Below are 25,057 nucleotides of genomic sequence, written 5' to 3'. Positions count from 1 at the left end.
ACATGGGCATTATTTGCATTTAGAAGTTTATAATAGTGTTAATGGTTTTATATGAACCGGGTATTTTACAATTTAGATCAATATAAAGGTGGGATTAATATTTGGACACTAGCTTTAAATTTGCATTGGTGTCAAATAAATTGTTTGGCTCTCCATATTATTTTGGGGTAATTAAGAAATATATAAATAATATATTGAACCTGTTAAATTTAATTTGTGCTTCTATAGCTGAAATTTAGACTCTATGGAACTAACTGATACAGATAACGACGATCTAGATCAGGACTTTAATCCTAATTTTACTTATGAAGACTATTTAGGAGATGTGAATATTTCTGAAGAACAAGAGTCTACAGATATGAAGAAAAGTGTTGTAGACTTAGTCGATGCACTAAATATATCTACTAGAGGCTACTCAGAAGGAGAAAATCTGAAAGTAGATCCTAATAATAAAAATTATGTAATTAGGCACTTTTTTTCAGACAAAGTTAAATCTTCAGAGTCTTTGTTAACAACAGATACTATTATGGGGGACTCTTCTGAAGAAGGTATTACAAATACAAAACAAAATTTTATTTTAACCTTGGTCAATATTTTAAAGAATGCATATATAGATCAGACTGAAACTAATATATCTGAGACTTTTAACACTTCTACCTCTTATACTACTCTTTTCAATGAATATATCTCGAATTTTTTATCAGGTAATAATAGTGAAGTTGTTTTAGAGGCTATATTGGACTTGCTCCTTCCTTCAAGCTATAATTTTAAATATAATGAGATTGGTTTAAACTCTGAAGCTGAATATTTTGATATTATACCTTCAGTTATGTACTTTTGTATTATAAATGGATTTATTAATGAGTGTTTAGCTGTGTTTGATAGTAGTATATCATCTTTTAATAGTACAACTAGTCAGAATACAAATAATATTGTTAGCTCAGTTGTACTTCCTACTTCGAGGGTTCTACCTGAAATTAATTATTTGTGGATGCAACAACAGTCAAGAAACCAATTCATTATATCATCAATACCAATTTTATCACAATGTTACTTACAAGAAGGTTCGAATATGCTCTTAAATTCGAAGTTTATGCCAAGAATTATTGAAAGATGCATATATTTTATGCTATTTCATTGTGATGAATTACTTTGCAGGAATCTTTTGAAAAGTGGCAACAATTTTTTGAATTACTCTAGTACAATTTCTTTTAATATAGGAAGACTTCTTGAAATTTGTTTAAGTAGATATCCTGAGGATTTTATAAACTTATTCTTGCAATATAATGGACTTTTAGTAATACTGAATTATATTGGAGACTCTTCAATTCAGGATTTTCTATTCAGACTTCTTGGTATTATTGGATTTGCAATTCCTTTGACTCATACACTTACACATATTTCTTCATCATTTATCGACTTTGATTTTGGAGATTGTAATTTTGGAAATAATAGTAGTTTAGATATGTGTACTAATAATCAAGTAAACATCTGTAATAATGGAATTGGCCTTTCTTCAATACTATATAAATGGATACTAGAGTACAAATTTATAGATTATTTGTTATATCCAATCAATGTGGAATCCCAAATTATTACAAACTCTTCCTTAAGAGATATTTATAGACCTTGTTTGAAATGCTTTATTGGACAGCAAATATTAGAAACTGATATTAATCCTAATATATTTCACAAATTAGTTAAGTGCTCAAATTGTGTATTGCATTCAAGTAGTAATCAACAAGTAATATTTGGTATTGTTGAGTTTTTGACAAGATTAATAGAGTATCTGAGACCTGATCAAAGTGGTTTACCAATGAATATGACTAGTCTTGGATTACAGTGGCAAATATATACCCAAGATAATAGTAGTGGAAATATTTCAGTTTCTATAAACACTCCAAATAATGTCTACTCCTCAAATGTAATGATACCTAGTAGTTTAACTGATACAAGCACGTCAACATACTACAAAGCCTATAATTTAGCAAAAAGTTTACCATTGGACTCTATTTACAGCTGCAATCTTCCCATAAAAAGAAACTCCAGTAGAGATGATGACTATAATTCTAGTTATTCCTTAAATAATCCTATTACAGATAATTTCATTAATAAATCTACTGTAAACTTTATAAATAAAGATTCAGAACCTAGTGACTCTTCATTAGACTCCAATGAAAATGACCTCAGGATAGATGCATGCATGCAAAAAGTTTGTCATGCATTACGAAATACTTTGCAATTTCTAAATTCTTTAATAGTAGATTCTTCATTAATTCAAATACTATGTAAATATATACTTTTGAGAGATAATAATCAAGATCAAACCATAAGTATTCGTATTCTGAATTTTTTGGAACTATTGTTAAATGTATCATTTTCTCAGACAAGCAATATTTTGGGGTGTCTTAAGGGTGATATATTACAATATTATAAGCAGAACTTGAATCAATTTTGTAAATTCTTGCTATTAAGATATAATGGTGAAGCTCATCCTAAATCCGATAATGCAGATAGTCAAGCTAATAATAATTCTAGTAATTTTTCTCAATCCAGTGTAGTGACACAGGATTGCGTTATAATGAATAAAGAGATAAACAGTAGTGAAGATAGCAACTTAAGTATTAGTTACGTAAAAAGTTGTAACTATAGAGAAGTATATAGCAATAAAAAAAGAATATATGGTAGTAATTTTGTATCGGTACTAACTATCATAAAACTAATTTGTTATTTTGATGATACAAGGGAATCAATAAATAATATAAATTGTGAATTTTGGGACTTTCTAGTCAATTTGTTGGTTGAAATGAGAGAGAATAGTTTAATATCTGTACAATGTAAATCTATATTGGAATTAGGTGTTCAATATGGATCAAATGAAACTTTGGAAATATTATTTTATAGAATTAATATGGTAACAAGATTATCAAAATTTATATATAATGGTATAATTCTTAATAATAATCAGATAAATATGAATAATTTAAATAATAATAATGTGAATATAAATGAAACTATGTCAACTGATTGTAATGATTTATGTAATAAGGTGTTGAAAAAGAAAAAAAATAGTATATTTGGTCCAATTACTAGTTTTTTTTTAACTTTAGGTCAGCTATATGATTCATTGTTACAGACAATACTATCATGTGAAACTCCTATGTATAAGAATATAAAAATGGAATTATTCCGTAAATTGGTTGAGATAAATGATTATAAAAAAGATTATATTACTTATAATGAATACGTTTATAATAGTATTCCAGTTAAGAGATCTTTAAATATGGGATCTGAAAGTTATCACAAAGGTGATTCAAATATTTGTAATGAAAATAATTTCCAAATTGGATTTGGTAAAGACAGTAATGATTACAATGATAAGGTATCATGTAATTCTTATAAATTTTTTGATAATGAAAACAATACAGAACATATAGATTGTCAACGTATAACCACATTATTATTTGCACTTTCATGCCATACTCAAAGCCATTCCCTTATAGTTAATGATAAAATTTCTAATGATAATAATTATGAAAATTGCTCAATATCTCCTAATTCTTATAGCTTAACATTAGAAGAAAGTGGTCTTCATAATCAATTTAATAACAGTTTCAATCCTCAGATAGATACCTCCAATATAAATAGTAATAATTTACTCATTAAACATTCAGCTGATAAAAATAGTGTTAATATGGAGTTTACTTCTGATAAAACATATGTTTATTTAAAGAAAATTACTGATCCAAAATATGTTCAAGATGCTATGAGATTAGTTAAATGCTCAGATAAATGTACATGCCCAATATGGTCATTTTCTAATATTTTAAGGAACTTAAGAGAACAAAAAAATAGTTTTAGCTGTATCTCCTCATTACCAGTGTTATCTTTAGAAGAAAGTAAAAGAGTTAGAGAGACAAGGAAGAAACAGATGAAGTTGCAAGTTTCACAGAAATTATAGATTTACGGCTGTAATTGTCTCCTATAAAAATGTTATATGTGCGAGAGTTATATCTAGAAATTTTGGGAAAATTTCGTTCAATTAGCGATTTCTAAGATATTAGAATAGTTGTAAGTTTAAGATGAAAACATTCAAATACTACGTATAATGTATATTGGCGCTAAAGCGTGTGAGCCCTATTTTTAATAAGAGCAAATGGAATTCAGGAAAGGGGTTTTGCTGAATAAAATAACTTCAATAGAGACATATATAAACAATAAGTAATATAGTAGGATTATTTCAAAAAGGGAAATTATTGGTTCGATAATTGTTCAAATAACGTATCTGTAATTTCCTCTTAAATGTATGGAACTTTATTCATAATTTACTGTATCAAAGTAGAAAATATTGGAGAGATTTACTTTAAATGCTATAGCAAAAGGTGCTAATATATATAGCAAATACTGTGCAGATATTAAACTTTTATTCTAGCAAATATTGGGACTTTGATAAATTGACTTAAGGCGAAGTGTTCTATACTAGCATATATATTAATTAACTTGGATATTAAGTAATTTCTCACAATTATAGATAATATTGATTAGATTTGGGATTCTAATATAAGTCTTTCTTTTTTCGTTTAGTAATAATAGTCTAATAACTGGATATTTCTTGGATTATTGAAAATTTGTATATACTTTGCAATATTAAGAATAATTAAGTAGAAGAACTAGTTATAAATTAAACTGATCTCATTTTTTCTTTGGATATAACTTTTAAGGATTTTTAATTGCAAAATTGTTTAAAAGTAGTATACTTTAAAATATTTTGAGAGAAATTAATTATTTAGAACTAATTCAGATATCTACTATTTAACTAGACCAAGAAGATAGAGGTAGTAAGTTTTTACATTCATAAAGATAATAGGGAACGAAATTGGTAATAGTATATTGATAGTCGTTTTGGAGAATATACAAGAAGGAACAACTATATAAGTTGTTTGTTTTCTTTTATTAAGTAGTGAACTTTATGTAATATATTTCTTATTAATCTAATATTTATTTTGTAGTAATATAAATATAAAGATAGAAAGGAAAGAAAATTGATACTTGGTTTGATCAAACTTTCAACATTTTCTATCAGATAAAAAAGTGTAAGATAACTTTGACTCATTTTAAGCTCAAATGAGCGATAAAGTCGATAGACATATATTGAGAAAATATGAATTAGTTAAGAAATTAGGTAAAGGAGCATATGGCATTGTATGGAAATCAATCGATAGAAGAACAGGTGAAATTGTGGCAGTAAAAAAAATATTTGATGCATTTCAAAATGCTACAGATGCTCAGAGGACATTTCGTGAAATTATGATATTATCTGAATTACGTGGACATGAGAATATAGTAAATTTATTAAATGTATTAAGAGCAGATAATGATCGAGATGTTTACCTAGTATTTGACTATATGGAAACTGACCTACATGCTGTAATAAGGGCAAATATTTTGGAACCTATACATAAACAATACGTAATTTATCAGCTAATGAAAGTAATTAAGTATTTGCATAGTGGTGGTTTATTACATCGAGATATGAAGCCATCAAACATATTATTAAATGCAGAGTGCCACGTAAAAGTTGCAGATTTTGGGCTATCTAGAAGTTTTGTCAATACTCGCAAAATAACCAATAATATCACATGTAATAATAGTAAATATCATAAACTAGATAGTAGTCAAAATGATAAAGTTGATACTGAAGCTGACTATGATCAACCTATATTAACTGATTATGTTGCTACTAGATGGTATCGTGCCCCAGAAATATTACTAGGTTCTACAAAATATACAAAGGGTATAGATATGTGGTCACTAGGTTGTATATTAGGTGAAATATTATGTGGTAAACCTATATTTCCTGGTTCTTCAACAATGAATCAACTAGAACGTATTCTACAAGTTGTTGGCTTTCCAGAGGACGATGATATAATTGCAATACAATCACCATTTGCACAGACAATGCTTGATTCATTAAGGGATAAACTTAAAAAGAATAACACAAGAAATAAATGGAAAGATATGTTAAAGAGCATTGGCTTGAGCTCAACCTGTGATGATGATGCAATTGATTTATTAGATAAACTACTGCAATTTAATCCAAATAAGAGAATATCTGCAAGTGAAGCATTGAAACATCCATTTGTTGCACCATTTCATAATCCCAATGATGAACCTAATTGTGATCATATTATTACAATACCTATAAATGACAATATTAAGCAAAGTGTAGACGATTATAGAGGTCGTCTATATTCAGAAATAATAAGGAGGAAGAGAGCTGCAAATATTAAGGATGAATGTAAGAAAGTTTATAATAATTCTATTGAATATAATAACAACAGTAATTTGTGCAAGGTAACTGACAATAATACGTCATCACAAAGACCAACGGTAGTAATTCGGCCATCTATTAATACTTATCAGTCACGTGTAACATTCAATGATAATCGAAATAGCAGCATAATTATTGATAGTACTAATACTAATACTAATACTAATACATATAAAGATGTGTTACCTGACTCCTTAAATATTTGTAATTCAAGTATATTAAATAAAAATGAGCAATCTATACCAGCACAAAGTAGTGTTTTATATCAATCATATGGTAATAATGTAGAAGTTACTCCAAATAGAATAATGGGGGAGAAGTCATTTAATAATAACAGCCAATTATTAAATAATGCAAATATAAATTCTCATAAATGTATTGGTAATATGCCATATAATATGAATCCTAATGCAGCTAAAAGAACTATACAATTAAATCAAACAATATCTTCAAATCCTGTATCAATAAAAGAACAAAACTTAACAACACAATTCATCTCTGTAGTTAATAGTGAACATTTGATAAATAAAACTCCTGGTTTACAAAATAGCAATATGTTTATGCAGAAAAGTGTAATGAACAAAAGTAATGGCAATTTAACACATAACAATTCTTCTATACCCTATTCAGGGGCTTATATATATAATAATACAGTATATCAGCCAAGTATTGTTAATAATAATTTTACAAAAAGTGTCAATAATAGCTCAGGAAATATGATACCTCGTCATGGTACATCAACAATATCATATTTTCACCATCCACCAAGTTCTATAAACCTAAATCAAATTTCAGTGAATAACTATATGTATCAAAATCAACCAGCAGCCATTCCGAGACATTATACTTCAGCTATATCAAAGAACTTGGGTAATAATAATAATAATAATAATAATAATAATAATAATAATAATGGTAATAGTTACCCTCCATACTTTTATCCACAGAAACTAAATGTTACAAGTAATAGACACTACTTTATGAAGCTTTAGTTAGTTACATCCTATAGATATAATGGAATTAAAACAATAATTGATACAAAGATTCATTAGGATAAAAGCTATACTATAATCTAACTGTAAGTGATACTTTATCAAAGTTTGATGATGATGAAAGTCTCAATCTCTTTCTATTCTGATTATTATTTGAAATTAGTATCTGAGATTCATTAATTTGAGTTGGATAATTTATATTTGGATCTAATTCAGATGAATTATTGCATTGAATATTAGTATTATTCTTATCATCATCATCATCTGATAATTCAATTATTTCGACTTCATTAACTGAAATGAAATTATTATTTTCAGTAAGAGGACGATATTCATTATATAAAGAATTGTAGTTTCCTTCAGTTTCTTTTGAAATTAAGTAATTCTTCGATGTATTAAATCCGTTATTATTACTAGTACTGGCAATAATATCATAATTCTGATGATATTTTACATAAGTACTATCTAAATATGAACACTGTGAATCTATAGGGTAATTCCCTTCTATATTGTTTTCATATTCATCAATTATTAGCTGATCGTCTTGTAAAATTTGATTACCATTATCGAGTAATAAAAATGGATTGTTCTGATATCTACCTGGAATATAGTTAATATTAGTTAAGTAATTAGTATTAATGGTAATTTTATTACTATCCTTTGGTATATTTGGATCACTTAGTAACTTTTGCACAAATATATCAATATTCAGCATTGTCGGTCTTATTATATAAAAACAAAGTGGACATTTCCATCTTGAATTAAATGCTTTAATTGTCGAATTAATTTGAATAAATGACTTAATATCAAAACAGTTAATATGACGACAGTATATCCCACGTCCTGGTAATTCTAATTTATCCATAGATAATGGACAAAGCATGTTTAGTATTTGATTGGTATTTAAACAAATAATTTCATCATCACCACTATTCTCATTGCCAAATAAATTCTCATCATCTTTAGATATGGATTGTTGACTGGAAATGGAAGATTTCTTTTCATCTTTTACTTGAACTTTGTTACAATTATTTATATTACTGATTAAATTGACAAAATGATCTTTAGCAATATTATATGATAATGTCCTCTCTTTAATAAGCCAATTAATGATAAAATTATCACTAATGAAGTGGGTATGAAATAATCCAATAATATAAGGAGCAGTTGGTATTGGTAATATCATGTTATTAGGTAATTGATTTCTTCCTTGATTAATAAGTGCATTTATAGTATTAAATACAATATTTACACTAGAATTCATTGAATTATTGGAATTAGAGGGATATTTAGTGTTACTAGGTATATATTGGTTTAAATCTAATGGACAGTCACGTCTTAGATGATCATAACTTGGTGGCTCAATACTTTGGATTACTTTGTTATTGAGTTTTATTGTTAATATCCTTGGATATTCATGATTTAAATCAATACGATCTAACCTTAAACAATATATCATCAAGTGATCTTCAAATATAGGATTCAAATTATTTATTGTTGTATCGGAATAGTTTTGTCTTAAGGTTTCATTAATCTCACCATTATTATATTCACAATTAGTAGTGGTCTGATCTGTAGGGATATTATTTGATGATGAATTAATTTCAATATCACCATTATTGTTGTTATTACTATAATAGCTATTTGGATTAAAAGAAAATTTTGATATAAATTGTGGGTATTGAGAAGAATTATTTATAGATAAATTGCCATATTTAGGATGTATATTATGTATTGCTGTATATGAGTATACAGTAGTTAAAAATAGGGGCTTTACAATCTTGTTAAATGGATCTAATGCCTGAAATCTGCAAAATGGACAAACAAACTTCGGTTTTATTGAGTCATATTCTTCATCATTATAGTTGAAATCATTATAATTACGTTTTGTTAATATTGCTCTAAATACCATCAGTTGATTATCATTTATTTCAACTTTCTCTGGATCATATCCAACACATTTGTAGTGAAAATTTTTGAAACATATATTACAAACTATAGAGTTTACGTTCAAGTCATTATGACACATAAAACATTTCTCTATGCTATCATCCTTTTTCCTTACTTCTGTACTTTCTAACTTATTAACACTATTCCATTGACTATTGGAGTTCCCTTCTTTAACTTCATTAATTACTCTTGGTAGGTCTTGTAAGGATGAGTTTAGTATAATACTTATACAGTCATCTTTCTTAGTATTAGCTTTTATATATATACCGAGTCTCTTAGCTAGTACTTTGAGATCTTTAAGTCTTTGTTTCTTCAAAAATTCACTCCACCCATTGCTATCCATTACACTGAAGTTCTGGCTCTCTAAAACTTCCCTTTAGAAAAAAAAATTAGTGTAATTAGAATGTCACATACCGCTCAAGCGGGCAAATAGTATTAGCAATTTTCGTGGTTATGTACATCAATATGGAGTGGAGTTTTTATAATATTTTGCTGTAAATTATTAAATTATTCTTAAATCTACTAACAAATACAACCTTTATAATTAAAACGGCTATTTTCATCTCCAAGACGAAGCTCAACATTCTTGCCTGTACTATTTGAATTATCGTTAGCATTAGATGAGCTCTTAGTATTGGAATGATCTAATTTACTTTCTAGAGTTGGTAAAGTAGATGCTAATTTCCTGAAAATTGATTTTATATTGTAACCATTTTTAGCGCTAGTTTCAATAAATATGATATCATTATCGTTAGCTAATTTCTCGCCTTCATCATACCTGACTTGTCTCTTATCATCCAAATCTGCCTTATTTCCAACAAGTGCAATAATAACATCTTTACCACGTTCATTACGTACATCTTCAATCCACTTTGTTGTATTCAAATAAGTTGATCTATTAGTAATATCATAGACAACGACTGCAACAGATGAATCCCGAATATAACTTGGTATTAAGCTTCTAAACCTTTCTTGACCAGCAGTATCCCATAACTGTAAACGGATTGTCCTATCTTCTAAGTACAATGTTTTACTTAGAAAGTCAATACCTATATATAATAAATAATATAAAATTTATTTATCAGTAACAATGATATATTTAGATAAATATTCCAAAGGAGTTACTATTGTATTAACATAGTATTGATAACTCTTAGTCTCAATTAGTTATCTTATTACTTACCTATTGTAGCTTGGTAGTTATTATCGAATGTATCATACATAAACCTTGTAATAATTGAAGTTTTTCCAACAGATTGCTCACCAAGAAATACAAATTTAAATTTGTTTAATTGATTCCTATTTGAACCTTCAGTCATAATAAGAATCTCAGATATTAGACTCACAATTAACACAATTAGTGTATATTTATATTATTCGTGTATATGTGAAGTTATAGGGTTTACGTAGTATTACAAATATACTTAAGCAGCGCCTGGGGGAAAAAAAGTATGTGTTATATTACTCAAGTATATAAAATAGTTAATCATAGCTGCTCTATATATATATTATTTAATAAAAAGATTTTGTATATTACCTTAAGCAATTTGAAAAGCAGGTTCATTTTCGATTTGTTTCATTCTTTTAGGAAATATGACAAAAGATGCCTTTGCAGATTCATTCGATATATTCTCAAATGAGAAGCTATGATTTGGCGGAATATGGACATAACTACCATTTGACATACGAAATTCATACTTGTTGTCTAATCTATAGACAAGAGAATTAGCTTTACACGACAAAATATGAACTACAATAAAGCCATGGGTATTAATCTCATTCTTTGTCTTAGATCTCCCACTTATTTTAACTATTGTCAAAGTGAATTTCTTATTACTAAGTAGAGATGAGATAACAAGCTCATCACTTATTTGGGAGGAGGCCCGTTTAAGACTTTTAGAAATTTCAGTACTCATAAGTATGGCTCCTTCATGTTCTGGAACTTTGCCTAAAGAAGGCAACTTTTCTATATTCTCTATAATTATATTCTCATTATTTTCACCTAAAACTCGTCTTTTTTTCTTCATTTCCTTGTTTTAAAAGTATATATGTTGTAATATTAAATGTTAGAATATCTTGTAATCTTTTTGAAATCCTTGTTTCCTAATTTCCTTAGTTGTTTAAAAAAATCAAAATATTAGTTATATTACAGAAGCGGCCATCTATGAGGCGCCTTGTGGGATGGCGGGTAGGTACGCATGTAATTCTTTAATCTTTTTTCTTTATTTTTTGTAAACTTTGTAAAAATAAAATAGAGATAAGTAATACTTAATTATAAGTTAACATATATTTTAAAATAAATATATGTAGATTTTTTCAAGGAACCTAATGACCCCCATATATGTTCCAGATTTTAGAGAAAATAAGTAGGGAGGAATAAAAGTCTCTTATAATTTAAGAGACCCATAGTCATAGTTATTAAATCATAGTCTATATTAATAAATGATGTAGAACTAATTTTCTAACGAAGATACTATTGAATTTATTACATTTGATAGACGTGATTCCCTCAGATGTATGCTGTTTTGTACTATCAGCTGTAAAGCATCTAAAGACTCCATCAATGGTTTCTGAAGCTGTTGAAATGACTTGCAAGTTGAAATAATAACTGGAGAAGAATAATCTAGAAATATAGAGAAGTTGCTAATGAGTAAGTTTAGTTCTTTATTTTCTGGTTTTGAAGTAATTAGATCCTGAGTAATACAAAGGATCCTTACAACAAGTCTTTCAGCCACAGGTAGAAATGTAGGCTTGGAATTTATTTTAATAGCTAAAGTAATAGAATTATCTTGGGGAATTCCTAAAATTAAATGGCATACCCATAAGAGTAAAAATACACAATGTATGATTTCATTTTCAATAGGGAATAAGTTAGATCTTTTGATATTATTTTGATGATCTAATGATAAGAGACCTTGATTGTAGTTGAATTTATTATAATTAATTTTGTTACATTTAACTTGTTCAATAGAATATTTATTCCATTGCCTTGATATATTTTGAGTTGTTAAAGCCTTGTCTAATTTGTTTGCAATTCGAGGAAGAACAATTTGTTCCTTCATTGTTTGAGGTATATTTTTTGAGATAATTTTAACTAACCATTCTAAATTATTTAAAGCTTTAAAAATGTCAGTTTTCGATTCCTCATTTTGTAATGAATACATAAGTCCAAATTCAATAAGATTAATAATTACATTAGAATATCTACCAATGGTACTTGAAATAAAGGAGCCAAGTTGAGTTTCAACAAATTTTGAATATTTACTTTTAGTTTTAATTTGATATTTATCTGAGTTTGGTTCTAATTGAGTTTCAATATCTTGCAATAACCACCAGATTTGACATAATACCTGATACTCTATGGATTGATTATTATTTTCTAGATTAGAGTTATTAGTTTGGATTCTGTGTTTATATACTTCATGGGTATAAAGAATAACAACAGCTATATTACAAATGATGACCACATAATGCTCAAGTAAGAGTAGATTATTTCTACAATCATTAAATATACTCAAATATTTGGAAATAATTGATAATAATTTAATAGGATTCAAGCATAAGTCATAATATAATTCTTCAACATTTTCGGATTTTGAGGATATTTCTTTGTTATTAAGAATTTTCAACACTGAATAAGTTGCTAATAAAGGTTCTAAGTAATATAATGTAAGCCATTCAAATGTTAATTTTTCCAATTTATTAAATTCTTGCATTTGAATTTGGTTAAATGTTTGTTCTAATTTATAAAGTGGGTGGTTTTTAAAGGATTTTGGGTTTATTGAGATCTCTAAGCAAGTTTCAATATAATTAGGATAACTTGATAGATCATAAGAACTTAAATGTTTATATGTTGAAATATTTAACTTTGGTATACTAGGTACTAATAAAGCTTCAGGAACAACAATTGCCATTAGTTCTGAGAATAGTGTTTGCCAATGTCTTGAATTTAAGATGTAAGTAGATGGATTATTTTTATTTAATCTCCAACTTCTGATCCACTCCATAATTCTTCGCCAAGCTATCTTTCCATGTAAATTACTGAGTGTAATTATTTGCTCTTGTTTTGAACATGAACTGAAATCAATAGAACGAGCATAAACATAAGCTCTAAACATTTCAAAGTAGTTATATATATAATTAAAATCTTTTTGATCTCTTAATTTGTGGTCATCAGAATTTTCAAAAATTTTGGGATTATTTTTGTTCTTCTTTAAAATATCAACAATAAAGTCTAGGATTGCCAATATTATGTAATCTAAATTCTTAGTTATTTTAATATTAGAAAGTTGATGAGCCTGAAAGCTCGGATTAGAACATTTTTGTTGTAAATTTGTCAAACTTTGAGCTAATGACCATAATACAATATAAGTTTGGTCTGGCTGTAGTTTGGAATGTTGAAGAATAACAGGCATAGCTTGTGGAGAGAGCCAAAAAAAGTCTTGGATAAGTGTACGGATTCCAGGATTATCATAGTTTATATCAACCTGATTAGGTGTGAACATTTCTTGAAAAAAAGATAACTTTTCCATATAATTTATATCAATTGAATTATTATATTTGAATATTATAGAAATTACCTCTAGAAACTTGGATTGATTATCATCTAGAAGTGTAACCAAACTATATTGTAGTACATTAGCTACACTTGAAGAGATTAGCCAACTTGTAGATTGTTGTCCTGAAAATAGAGAAAATATTTTATAAATGAGGAGTTCGTAGGTATTTTTACTCTCAAATTTATCTATATTTGATTCCCCATTACTCCAAATACAAATATACAGAACTATTTCTAACCAATAATCTGAAGAGCTTTGATCTGGCTTTAATATATCTTTGAAAGAATCCAAGGTTTGTAGATTCAGTGAACCAGTTACTCCAATATTATAAGTAATTGTATATATAAGTAAAGGTAAAATGAGCTTTTTAGCAAGTTCTAAGTTACTTAAAGGATAGTTTAATATTGTAACTATTAATTCCAGAGAAGGAATAGATGAAATAATAGATGAAGTAAATTTTGGATTATTCCTAATTGCAAGCAGAAGTTCTTCTGTAGATAAAAATGAATTGAATAAAAGACGATCAATGTATATAGCTGGGATAGTTTGAACTTCAGAAATATTGTTTTTCATTTGTTGCAATATTTCCTGGCATTGAGTTTGAATTAATCTAGATAATTTTACAAGCATTCTAACCATAGATATAGCAAAAGCTAATTCAGCAAGATCTGGACTTATTTTCTCCAACATTTGGCCAAGGAATTGAAAGATCATATTCAAGACTAATTTTAAAAATTTCAAATTGCTACTAACAGTCAATGTTAGTACGAGGGACATTATACTAGGTAAACAACAATAAGGGTCCATTGTTATAAAAAATAGAGACTCCATTTTAATTACAGTATCAGGAAGATTCATTGAGGTATTAGTAGGATGTTTATTTTTACAAGATAAGAAATCAGCAGCCATCATATCCCATATTGAATAATCTATCGATAATGCCAACCGAGTATAATTCTCTACTAAATTTGTAATTTCTGATGTTTGATCTATATATTCCTGTGGAATCTCATTAACTTGTAAAGATATCCATGAAAAAACGTGTGATATGTCCCAGTTAATAAAGTCTTCATTTTCGTTTCCATTACTTTGTAACATATTAACTATTGTATTCAGATCAATATTACCTATTTGTATTGGCTTTAAAATAAATTCATCAAAGATAGATTTAAAAGCTGTGCATACATGTGGAGACTCCCTATATGTCTTTGATCGTTCAAAGTCCAAATTTGAGAGAAACTCGAGCATGCTACTACTTAGTAAAGGGCTAGTCTCAGTATTTTTACTAGTACATATTAAGAACAAAGGACTTTGCAAAGCCAAACGAAAATAATGATACTCCTTAGATTCTAAAAGATCCTCCGGAAGTATCTGAATATCCCCATCACTATATAAGAAATTATATAGTGTCATATACTCGAGGTACTGTCGTCTAGCAGGACCTGTCATCTAGATTTAGATAATAGTCACCATAAATCTCAGCTCCTAAAATACCCTGTAATCTATATAGGGGAGACAATGGAATTAGTGTAAATTGATCAGCAACTTATCAGGCTCTATAGCAAAACAAGTTATTTCATACATAAAATTAGCAGAGTAGCGCCGTTAATAATTGCGCTAAAAATTAACAAAGTTAAATGTATCCTATCAATAAGATTCACTTATCCTCTGATCTAGCTTCATTTTCAGCTACTAAGTCGCGGTCACCTTGATCTTCATTAACTGTCTCCTCAAGATCAACTGTATCCTTAGGCATGTCATCCTGTACTTCTTGTTCTATAATTTCATCTTCTCCTAGTGTGTTATTATTGCCGTCTTGAAACTCCTCAACTTGATGTTTTGGAGTCCCATCACATTCTACCACTTGTTCCTCATGTTCTGAATTACCCAATTCTATTTCAACTTCAGTTGCTTCCTCAGGAAGATGTTGTGAGTTGGAGTGATCCTCTACAACTTGTTCTTCCTCTTTATTACTATTAACAACAGAATGCTCATTCTCAGAAACCTTTTGAGTCTCTGAAATCTCTTCATGGCTCACTTTATCCACTTCAGTCATATCTACATTCTTTTCTTTATTAGTTATATCATCACCACTATTATTTTGTTCATCATATTGAGGTTTAGAACTAGACAACTTTACTTCCTTTTGTTGAGTATCTTCATTATGAGGTTCCCCCACTAATAGTGATTTTTGTGGAGTATGTGGCTGTTCAGGTTCCTTTCTTTCATTATTATCATCATTTGGTGGAGTTTCTAAGATTTCCAGGAACTCATCATACTTCTGTGTTAATCTTAATTGTTGTAGTTCTGCATTCGTCTTAGGTAATTTCTTGTAATCCTCCCACAAATCACTAGCTTTTAGATAATCCTCCCTTTGTTTAGTATATTCACTCTTCAAACCCTCAATTTCCGCATCAAATCCGTTGTCTGACAAGCTCTTTATCCATCTTAATCGATTCCCATCTTTCCATTCGCCAATTTTACCTTCCCCTTTAACATTGTAAAATATACCAATGCCATGTTGTTTACCATTTCTCCACTGGCCAATATATGCCCTACCATCAGGCCAAACAAATTTCCCTTCTCCATCCTTCTTGTCATTAATATATTGACCTTCATAGCATCTATTATCTGTCCAATCAAATTTCCCAAATCCAAACATGTGATTTTTAAGCCAACAGCCTGTATATAAACGCCCATCACTCCAATAATAAACACCATATCCATTAATTTGATTGGCATCAAAATTCCCTATATATTTTGAATTGTCATGCCATGAAAATCTCCCAAACCCTTGTTTCAATCCATAGGCATAATTACCTTCAAACTTGCTCCCATCTACCCACGTCTCAACAGCTTTTCCATGCTTCTTGTCATTTTTCCATTCTCCTACATATTTACTACCATCTGAATGAGTATATGTACCGAAACCATGAGCTCTATCATTCTGCCATTCACCCTCGTACTTATCTCCATCAGTGTGAATAAAAACTCCATATCCATTGGCCATTCCATTAAAAAAATTACCTTTAAATACTGCACCATCAGGCCACTTTTGAATACCATAGCCATGTTTACGATCACCTAACCATTCACCTTCATATGTTATTCCATCTTGTAGTTCAACTAATTTCCTCTTCTCTATGCGCAATTCGACTGTAGATGCCTTCTTCTCAACTCCCTTAAGTGGCTTAGATCTGCAATTCCCCATTATTACTTATCTAAACTATCTTATTAAATAAGTCAATTATTTTATATTTGTACTTCCCGGACAGACAGACAAATTTGCTTCGATATATCACTTTAGCTTAAAAACCCACTTATTATATTTCTGTATGTAGAATGAGACAGGTTTATTTACAATAATTTGTTTCTAGTACTTAAAATACTCCTGTATAATAATAGTAAAAATATTTGTCCACAATACCTCGTCCTGCAATTTACTTGATTACAAAATCTGCGCAACTATCGTACGTTTTTAGCGAGGTGGGGTAAAGCCGAGGGAAAGATACCCACACTAACAATATGTTGACTCATAGCGCCATTTGACATTGGGCGCCTGATTACTTTGAAATTTTAATTTACTCTGCAATTAATCTTTACCAATATTAACACTTCTAGTAAGATATATAGCACTTTTTTGGCTTAATTACAAGTATACAAACTAAGATCATACTGTATTACAAATAAGGTGTTGCAATACTACATAATTTCTGTTTTCATTTTAATGTAATAGGACTATGGTGCTGAATAATTTTTGAATTTAAAGGGCTCTACTTTATGAACCATAATATTGGTTTATATATTCTAATATGGAGGAATACTAATAAAATTCATCTGGAACTTTATAGCTTTAAAGCTGAGAGTTGTAGTTGACTATTTCCAAGTAGAATTATCTATGGTATAAATATATCCAAGCATTTAGAACATCTGCGGATTTTAAATTTTGAAGTTATAAACTAAAGTCATATAACTCATCTGGAGATGTATCTTTACTTAATAGAACAGGTATAGTATGAGTACTTCTTTAAGTGACAATATATATAATCATATTTTGTACAGTATTTATATCAATTTAAATAAGTTAGTAGTATTTCAGTTAGTAATAACTACCTGCAATTATATATTAGATCGTCTTTTTTTCTTTGAATACCTACAAATTTATTAATATACTTGAATCTGGAATTTACACTTAATGAATTAAACTTAAGTTTCTAACTTTAAAAGTGGTATGTTTTCAGAAGCAAAATGATACTAAACATAATTTAGTAAGTCAGATGATACTTGTATATTTAAATTCTATAAATATTTAAATGATAAAACTTTACTAATGGTAAGATAGTGTATATTCACGTGCCACAGAATATATTTTATCCATTACAAATGATCAATTTCATTACACATTTATTACAAATATTGAGCATCTAGAATGTTGTAATTTTTGTATATGTTTGAGTTTGCTTAATCCTTATCAAATTCTCATATAAGAGATTATTGAATTATATTTATTTTTTTAATAATATAAAACGGAAAATATATATGCACTGGAACTGGTATATACTTGATACTTTTTGTCTGAATAAATTCTAATAAATCGTTTTGAATTTTAACTATATATTGTTAGTATGGCTTAAAATTTCGAGAAATAAATTACTTTTAATCAATATACAAAGTGAATTAAATGTTGTTAACTAATATTCTTTAGATATTTAACTATATAAATTTCCTATAAATAGTTCAATCATTTAGAAAAATTGTTTCTTCAATAATAAATTATTTATAAGAACTCCTTTATCGAGTATGTAGCTTATTTTCCCAAAAGAAAGAATATGTAATTCCTGAATAATTTAATTATATCAATAAGATCTAGAAGTAATAGATAAGATATATATTACTAATACTCTCTTATTCCAATATTACACCTTAGATTATTGATCAATGAAAACTCAAAACAAAAAAAAAAAAGATATATTAGCGCTTGAGCGTCACATTGTCTATCATGTTACAAGTTTTAAGATCATTTTTTATAAAACGGAATCCTTAAAGAAAATAGCTGGAAATGGATGACTGTTATCACAATAAAAGAGATGAAGTAGTTCCTTTTAACCAGAATAAGACGATTCTAGTCACTGGAGGAGCAGGCTTTATTGGTTCGCATTTGATAAGATATTTATTGGATCTTGGACATAACGTTATTTCTATCGACAATTATTTTTCTGGTAAAAAACAATCTTTAGAAAATTTTAGACACCATCCAAAATTTGAGATGATTCGCCATGATATCATAGAACCAATTAGAATAGAAGTTGATGAGATATACCACTTGGCATGCCCTGCATCTCCTGTTCACTATCAAAGAAATCCAATATACACAATGAAAACATGTTTTTTAGGAACAATGAATATGTTAGGTCTAGCAAAGCGATCAGGTGCAAAGATTGTTGTTGCATCAACATCAGAAATATATGGAGATCCACTAATTCACCCACAACCTGAATCATATTATGGTAATGTAAATTGTACAGGAACTAGAAGTTGCTATGATGAAGGCAAAAGGATAGCTGAGTCATTATGTGTCGAGTATTACAGACAACATAACGTTGATGTAAGAATAGCCAGGATATTTAATACATTTGGACCGAATATGCTTTGTAATGATGGTAGAGTTATATCTAATTTTATAACTGAAGCACTAAACAAACAACCATTATCTATATATGGAGATGGCACTCAAACCCGTAGCTTCTGTTATATTTCTGATCTAGTTAGAGGACTTTACGAATTGATGAATATTGATAGATCTAATATCCAAGGAGATTCCCCATTTAATTTGGGAAATCCGAATGAGATATCAATTCTTAAATTGGCAAATATAATAAGGGATACAATAGATCCATCTTTAGAATTTTGCTTCAGAACTATTCCCTCAGATGATCCGAAAAAAAGAAAACCAGATATATCTAAAGCAAGGGATAAGCTTGGGTGGGAACCAGAAGTTTCTTTTGAAGAAGGTTTAAAGTTAACCATAGAAGATTTCAAAATGAGATTCACAGATTCCAATAATGACCCATCTAGTATTAGTCCTATGCATCAAATTGAAGCTCATCTGATAATACCAAAATAGTAGTGTAATCTCAGCAGAGATAAATAAGATCTACTAGTCAACTATACTTATCCTAATTCCTTAAAACTTTTTTTATCCTCATTTTTCATTAAGTTATTTTTTTTTTAAACTATTTACTCGCCTAGTACTGAAATTCAAAGTTGGTAATTGAGCTTGTTTTTTATTATATAAATGACCACTACTACTTCCATCATATTTCCTATCTGATACTTTATTTATATGACCTTCAAAGTTATCTTTATTTATATTTTTGCTTAATAGGAACTGTATATCACTTTCTATTTGCGATTTAATTTTTGTTTTACTATTTAGTCTATGCGTACCATCTAATGCTAAACCAAGTAACCTTTTTTGCTCTTGTTCTAATCTTATATGATCTAATTGTAACTTTTCTAGTTCATCCTGTTTTTCTTTCAAACATTTATCTTCAATCATAATGGATAGCTCAATATCTTCAATTTTACGTCTAGTGCTTTCATTTTCAGCTTCCTTAGTTTTCATCTTCTCTTCTTCCTTCAATATAGTACTACTTAAATCTTCTTTCTGCTTTTCCATATCACTGTAACGCTTCTTCAATACCTTTATTTTATTTTGAAGTTTTTTACTTTCAATCTGCTGTGAATTATGTAACTTTTTAAGTTCTTCATATTCAATTTTCAAGTCGTCTACTTCCTTCCCTATCTTTTGTACTTCACTCACAAGAATATCTTCAACTTTTTTGAATTCATCATTAGCTTTTTTATTAGCTTCATATTTTTTAGCTTCTTGATTTATCATATTTGACAATTCAACAATTTCTGCATTGTTATGTATATTCATCAATTTATTTAGTCTTAATGTAGCCTCAGCAATACTACGTCGAATTTGGTCTAATTATCAAAAATATATATTATTTATTAATTTAAATATTTAAAATATATTAATATTAATGCCAGATTAAGACATTATTTTTACTTACACAATTGTACTCTTCTGGAATGACTTGATTCTCCAAGAATTGACAGTATATTATTATCTTTATCCTTATTCTTATAATTATACATATTCTATAATTTCTTCTATTTGAGCTGCATAATCTTTAATCTATATCCATATTTCCTGAAAATAATTTCTTAGAAAAATGAATGTTACTAATATAGTGATAATCCCCACAATAGCTTCTCTCGACATACAAGGTAATAATTTTGCATGCAACAGGTCATAAATCAAAATTACATCTCAGCTTTATTAATTATTGTTTTACCTTTATTCTAATAAATATATCAATTGAAATACTCACTTTGAAGAATTTCTAATGACTAGAAGATACAGGAATAGTGAGTATATATATAATAATACTTGTATAAATAATCTTCGGAACTTACAGTAGGACGTTTTTGAGGATTCCATTGAATACATGCGCTAATAATATTAATTAAAGGCTTCTCTCTATAAATTAATAAATGAATAGTATTTTTATATTTTTAGGTATTGAATTAAGGACCTACTCTTCACAATAAAAGCCATCGAGTATATTACTCCATGATAATGGAGATACTTGAATTTTCCGTAAAAAAGATAAATCAGAATGTTGTGATTTTATGACTTTTGGAATCATTTTATTAATAGATTCAAAATCTTCTATTGTAGGTGCACCCAATATCTCAATAATTTTCATTATCTGATATGGTTCATCGAGTCCTTGACGACCTGAGTTTGCTCTTATTTGAGATTTTTCTGGACAACGGCCTAATGAAAATATTTTAAATCAAAATATAATGTAGATAACCAAATAATATTAAGCTTTACTTACCTACAAAAATTGGATCTAAACTGAGTAATTCTGCAAATATACACCCAATAGCTACGTATATACAATCAAATAAAATATTTTCTAATATAGAATCAGTATTCAAGGTAAAAATTTATTCAAGATTAACTTACCCCATATATCTATTTTTTCATTATAAATGCAGCTCCCAAAAAGTAATTCAGGTGCCTGAAATAATAAAATATAATATAGTTGAAAATTCAGTGTACCCTTTAGTAAATTTACAAAAGTATTAAATAAATAGACTTACTCTATAAAATCTGCTGACTACATATGGCATATGTATATTATTAGATACTAGCTTCTTTGATGAGCCTATATTTGATAAAAAAAAAAAAAAAAAAAAAAAAAAATAAATAAATAAAAGATATTTGTTTAAAAATACACCAATAACTTACCAAGATCACAAATTTTGACAATAACATCAGACCCACTTTTGGTTGGATCATCTTCTTCACTAGAATAAGATAACAAAATATTGTCTGGCTTAAAATCTCGATGAGTATAACCAGCAATATGCAATTTATGTAATCCTTTTGCAATTTGGAATGCAATACTTTTAACCAATTTTGGAGGTAACCTGTGTGTTGGATATCGTCTCCTTATACTACGCTGATCACGGATGAAAGTTCCTAAACTCTTATTCATTAGTGGCATAACAATATTCTGCATAATTATTCCTCCTTTAGTCATACTATAGAAACAATGAGTTATACTAACAATACCTTCTTCGCCTTTAATACTCTCCATAGCTTCAACTTCACGACTAATAATTAACGATAAAAAACTTTTTAAAATATCCAATTAAACAGTTATATGTAATTTTATCACTTACCTAATTGCACTTTGCCATTTAGGACGTCTTTTAATTGCAACTAGTTCACCTGAAATCAGATCTTTTGCCATCCATACACGACCTAGTTGAGAATAAAGATAAATATTGGAAATTGGTATTTTTAAATATAGACATTTTAGTTTCCAAAGTGAAATAATTTATAATGCTTAGAAGATAGTTTTATGATAAAAATGCTAAATTAAAACTTACCAAATGTGCCACTCCCTATCTCCTTAACTAGTGAATACTTGCAATTAGCCCTTGTCATCTGCTACTATTTACTACTCTGATATTGTATTTAGGTAAAGATTTTTAATATTACAGATAGTATATATGTTTACTAGAATTATTAGGATACTCTTTGTTAATATTTAACAACTGTAGCAATAGTGCATGCACCTATACCGGCACTTGCATGTAATTAATTATATAAGTAGTAGAACCACGAATTTTCGAAAATACCCCTACAAAATACAAGCTACAATTTATATCATATACATAATTTTTAGGGAATATTCCATTCATATATTAATTAAAATATTACATATCTAAAATTGTTAAAATTAGCATACAAGCTAATTGTACTCTGAAAATATAAGAAACTTTTTATTTTCCCCGCTTTATGCGGGAAAATAGGCGCTAAATATACCCTTTTTACTTATTAGAGACACCTACAACTACTTTGAGGCCTCCAAGTTTGTAAAGGTTAACCATAGACTGTCTCCCAGAAACTAGAGCTTAGCTAATAAGAAAAGACACGTCTAACAGTCTTAATAGCTGTCATTGAGATCAAATATTTTGAACTATAGTAAGTCCCTAGACAGTTAATATATTTTTTGTTTGCAGCATTTGAAAAGAGAAACCGACAACATGGACAACTCTATGGAATATTTGGGATGCTTGGTAGGTCACTCTGATTGGGTTACATCTATAGCAGCTCCTCCAGATAATGCAGATATTGTGGTATCTGCAAGCCGTGACAAAAGTGTGCTAGTATGGAATTTGGCTGATGTGAAGGGTGAACATCAATCTGTTGGATATGCAAAAACTCGCCTAGTCGGTCACAATCAGGCTGTTAATGATGTAGCTGTTTCAAGCGATGGATCTTATGTAGTATCTGGATCTTGTGATAAGACGCTGAGATTATTTGATGTAAATGCTGGGAAGTCTGTACGCAACTTTGTTGGACATAAATCAGATGTTTTTTCTGTTGCACTCTCTCCAGATAATAGACAAATTATATCTGGATCACGTGATCACAGTATAAAGGTTTGGAATGCAATGGGAGTTTGTATGTATACACTGGTAGATGGTCAACATAATGATTGGGTATCATGCTTACGCTTTTCACCATCAACAAGTCAGCCATTGTTTGTCTCATGTGGTTGGGATAAAATTGTAAAAGTATGGAATTCAGATTTCAAGCTTACATGCAACCTAGTTGGCCACTCCTCTGTATTATATACAGTCACAATTGCTCCAGATGGTTCACTATGTGCTTCTGGTGGCAAAGATGGAGTTGTGATGTTATGGGATGTAAATGAGGGGAAACACTTGTATTCTTTGGATGCGAGCCACTCTATCAATTCATTGTGTTTCTCACCATGTAATTATTGGTTATGCGCTGCTACTGATAAATGTATTAGGATTTGGGAGTTAGAACACAAACTTCCAGTAGCAGAGTTTACTCCGCCAGTACCAATTAAGAACGGACTACCTTGGTGCGTTTCTTTAACATGGTCTAATGATGGCAAGACACTATTTGCTGGTTCTACCGATTCAAATATCTATGTTTATAAAGTTAAAAATTGAATTATTTAGGTAATTTGATTATTGAAACATTAGACATTTAGGCTTGTCTTCTTAACTGTTGATTAAAATGAGTACTTGTAGAGGATATACTTTTAACTATAGGTTTAGATGATAAATTTAAAGTTTATTTGCTAGGGTAATTTAGTTATATTTCTAGTTAATACAAAGAGAAATAAGTGACAATAATTATTATCACTACAGTTATCTGTCCCTCAATAACTAATATTAAGTACGGTGTACTTTGATTCTTGTAGCTAAATAATAGATATTACATTTTTAGCCATTAATATGGTATTATTCGGAATATGTTGTAGATACTTAGTAGTTTATTAGAAGCTTTATGTAGAGTGGCAGGAGTAGAACTGGTTTGAAGATATCTAAAGAAATTATCACTATTAATATATAAATAGATCATGATAATACTACATACTTAGATTATTATGCACGATTTATGGATTTATCTCAAAAATAGAAGTATTTATATGCTAAAGACACTTTAATACAAGCTAATTAAGCAATAATAATGATGCATGTACAAAGGTGAACATTATTAAGAATTTTTAGCAAGAATTCAATTTAAAGTCACTTTAAGCATTAAGATATTAATTTTATTTATATAAAAGGTTGCCAGTATATTGTGGAAA

General features: G+C 28.6%; 11 protein-coding genes across 11 annotated transcripts, besides 15 other annotated features; 4 read left to right on the top strand and 7 right to left on the bottom strand.

Moving 5' to 3' along the window:
* Positions 1 to 168: 168 nt before the first annotated feature.
* Positions 169 to 196: a sequence feature (AT_rich).
* A 48-nt stretch (positions 197 to 244) lies between these two features.
* Positions 245 to 3,961, top strand: CMU_036840 (uncharacterized protein; the record flags this gene model as incomplete). The annotated part of the gene is made up of 1 exon (XM_002141823.1): positions 245 to 3,961. The coding sequence occupies one exon, from the start codon at positions 245 to 247 to the stop codon at positions 3,959 to 3,961; it is 3,717 nt and encodes a 1,238-aa protein (XP_002141859.1).
* Positions 2,929 to 2,998: a sequence feature (AT_rich).
* Positions 3,962 to 4,972: 1,011 nt separating the features above from the next.
* Positions 4,973 to 5,024: a sequence feature (AT_rich).
* Positions 5,025 to 5,124: 100 nt separating this feature from the next.
* Positions 5,125 to 7,323, top strand: CMU_036830 (protein kinase domain-containing protein; the record flags this gene model as incomplete). The annotated part of the gene is made up of 1 exon (XM_002141822.1): positions 5,125 to 7,323. The coding sequence occupies one exon, from the start codon at positions 5,125 to 5,127 to the stop codon at positions 7,321 to 7,323; it is 2,199 nt and encodes a 732-aa protein (XP_002141858.1).
* Positions 7,203 to 7,252: a microsatellite.
* Positions 7,324 to 7,396: 73 nt separating the features above from the next.
* On the bottom strand, positions 7,397 to 9,616 carry CMU_036820 (MIZ zinc finger domain-containing protein; the record flags this gene model as incomplete). Its single annotated transcript, XM_002141821.1, has 1 exon — positions 7,397 to 9,616. One exon carries the CDS (start codon positions 9,614 to 9,616, stop codon positions 7,397 to 7,399), a length of 2,220 nt encoding a protein of 739 aa, XP_002141857.1.
* A 179-nt stretch (positions 9,617 to 9,795) lies between these two features.
* On the bottom strand, positions 9,796 to 10,592 carry CMU_036810 (Ras family protein Rab-6A, putative; the record flags this gene model as incomplete). The annotated part of the gene is made up of 2 exons (XM_002141820.1): positions 9,796 to 10,322; positions 10,457 to 10,592. 2 exons carry the CDS (start codon positions 10,590 to 10,592, stop codon positions 9,796 to 9,798), a joined length of 663 nt encoding a protein of 220 aa, XP_002141856.1.
* Positions 10,324 to 10,355: a sequence feature (AT_rich).
* A 179-nt stretch (positions 10,593 to 10,771) lies between the features above and the next one.
* Positions 10,772 to 10,795: a sequence feature (AT_rich).
* A 16-nt stretch (positions 10,796 to 10,811) lies between these two features.
* CMU_036800 (uncharacterized protein) lies at positions 10,812 to 11,300 on the bottom strand (the record flags this gene model as incomplete). The annotated part of the gene is made up of 1 exon (XM_002141819.1): positions 10,812 to 11,300. The coding sequence occupies one exon, from the start codon at positions 11,298 to 11,300 to the stop codon at positions 10,812 to 10,814; it is 489 nt and encodes a 162-aa protein (XP_002141855.1).
* Positions 11,301 to 11,541: 241 nt separating this feature from the next.
* Positions 11,542 to 11,579: a sequence feature (AT_rich).
* Positions 11,580 to 11,726: 147 nt separating this feature from the next.
* Positions 11,727 to 15,281, bottom strand: CMU_036790 (uncharacterized protein; the record flags this gene model as incomplete). The annotated part of the gene is made up of 1 exon (XM_002141818.1): positions 11,727 to 15,281. The coding sequence occupies one exon, from the start codon at positions 15,279 to 15,281 to the stop codon at positions 11,727 to 11,729; it is 3,555 nt and encodes a 1,184-aa protein (XP_002141854.1).
* Positions 13,804 to 13,845: a sequence feature (AT_rich).
* A 208-nt stretch (positions 15,282 to 15,489) lies between the features above and the next one.
* CMU_036780 (uncharacterized protein) lies at positions 15,490 to 17,043 on the bottom strand (the record flags this gene model as incomplete). The annotated part of the gene is made up of 1 exon (XM_002141817.1): positions 15,490 to 17,043. The coding sequence occupies one exon, from the start codon at positions 17,041 to 17,043 to the stop codon at positions 15,490 to 15,492; it is 1,554 nt and encodes a 517-aa protein (XP_002141853.1).
* Positions 17,044 to 18,119: 1,076 nt separating this feature from the next.
* Positions 18,120 to 18,147: a sequence feature (AT_rich).
* A 182-nt stretch (positions 18,148 to 18,329) lies between these two features.
* Positions 18,330 to 18,359: a sequence feature (AT_rich).
* Positions 18,360 to 18,891: 532 nt separating this feature from the next.
* On the top strand, positions 18,892 to 19,956 carry CMU_036770 (NAD dependent epimerase/dehydratase family protein; the record flags this gene model as incomplete). The annotated part of the gene is made up of 1 exon (XM_002141816.1): positions 18,892 to 19,956. One exon carries the CDS (start codon positions 18,892 to 18,894, stop codon positions 19,954 to 19,956), a length of 1,065 nt encoding a protein of 354 aa, XP_002141852.1.
* Positions 19,957 to 20,049: 93 nt separating this feature from the next.
* On the bottom strand, positions 20,050 to 20,999 carry CMU_036760 (uncharacterized protein; the record flags this gene model as incomplete). The annotated part of the gene is made up of 2 exons (XM_002141815.1): positions 20,050 to 20,825; positions 20,915 to 20,999. The coding sequence occupies 2 exons, from the start codon at positions 20,997 to 20,999 to the stop codon at positions 20,050 to 20,052; spliced, it is 861 nt and encodes a 286-aa protein (XP_002141851.1).
* Positions 20,827 to 20,886: a sequence feature (AT_rich).
* A 386-nt stretch (positions 21,000 to 21,385) lies between the features above and the next one.
* Positions 21,386 to 21,422: a sequence feature (AT_rich).
* Positions 21,423 to 21,439: 17 nt separating this feature from the next.
* On the bottom strand, positions 21,440 to 22,869 carry CMU_036750 (protein kinase domain-containing protein; the record flags this gene model as incomplete). Its single annotated transcript, XM_002141814.1, has 7 exons — positions 21,440 to 21,684; positions 21,749 to 21,829; positions 21,880 to 21,934; positions 22,017 to 22,081; positions 22,165 to 22,532; positions 22,602 to 22,683; positions 22,812 to 22,869. The coding sequence occupies 7 exons, from the start codon at positions 22,867 to 22,869 to the stop codon at positions 21,440 to 21,442; spliced, it is 954 nt and encodes a 317-aa protein (XP_002141850.1).
* Positions 22,093 to 22,132: a microsatellite.
* Positions 22,870 to 23,124: 255 nt separating the features above from the next.
* Positions 23,125 to 23,167: a sequence feature (AT_rich).
* A 161-nt stretch (positions 23,168 to 23,328) lies between these two features.
* Positions 23,329 to 24,673, top strand: CMU_036740 (guanine nucleotide-binding protein, putative). Its single transcript, XM_002141813.1, has one exon. The coding sequence runs from the start codon at positions 23,472 to 23,474 to the stop codon at positions 24,411 to 24,413; it is 942 nt and encodes a 313-aa protein (XP_002141849.1). The 5' UTR covers positions 23,329 to 23,471; the 3' UTR covers positions 24,414 to 24,673.
* A 339-nt stretch (positions 24,674 to 25,012) lies between these two features.
* Positions 25,013 to 25,035: a sequence feature (AT_rich).
* Between the last annotated feature and the right edge of the window lie 22 nt (positions 25,036 to 25,057).

This window comes from Cryptosporidium muris, genomic scaffold, assembly GCF_000006515.1.
Source record: "Cryptosporidium muris RN66 scf_1106632373425 genomic scaffold, whole genome shotgun sequence".
Lineage (NCBI taxonomy): Eukaryota > Apicomplexa > Conoidasida > Eucoccidiorida > Cryptosporidiidae > Cryptosporidium > Cryptosporidium muris.
Note: the sequence above shows the minus strand (reverse complement) of the source record. Positions and strands in the feature narration are given on the sequence as shown.

Excerpts from the sequence above, each read along its gene's own strand:
- CMU_036740 (XM_002141813.1), top strand. The coding sequence starts at position 23,472 with ATGGACAACTCTATGGAATATTTGGGATGCTTGGTAGGTCACTCTGAT.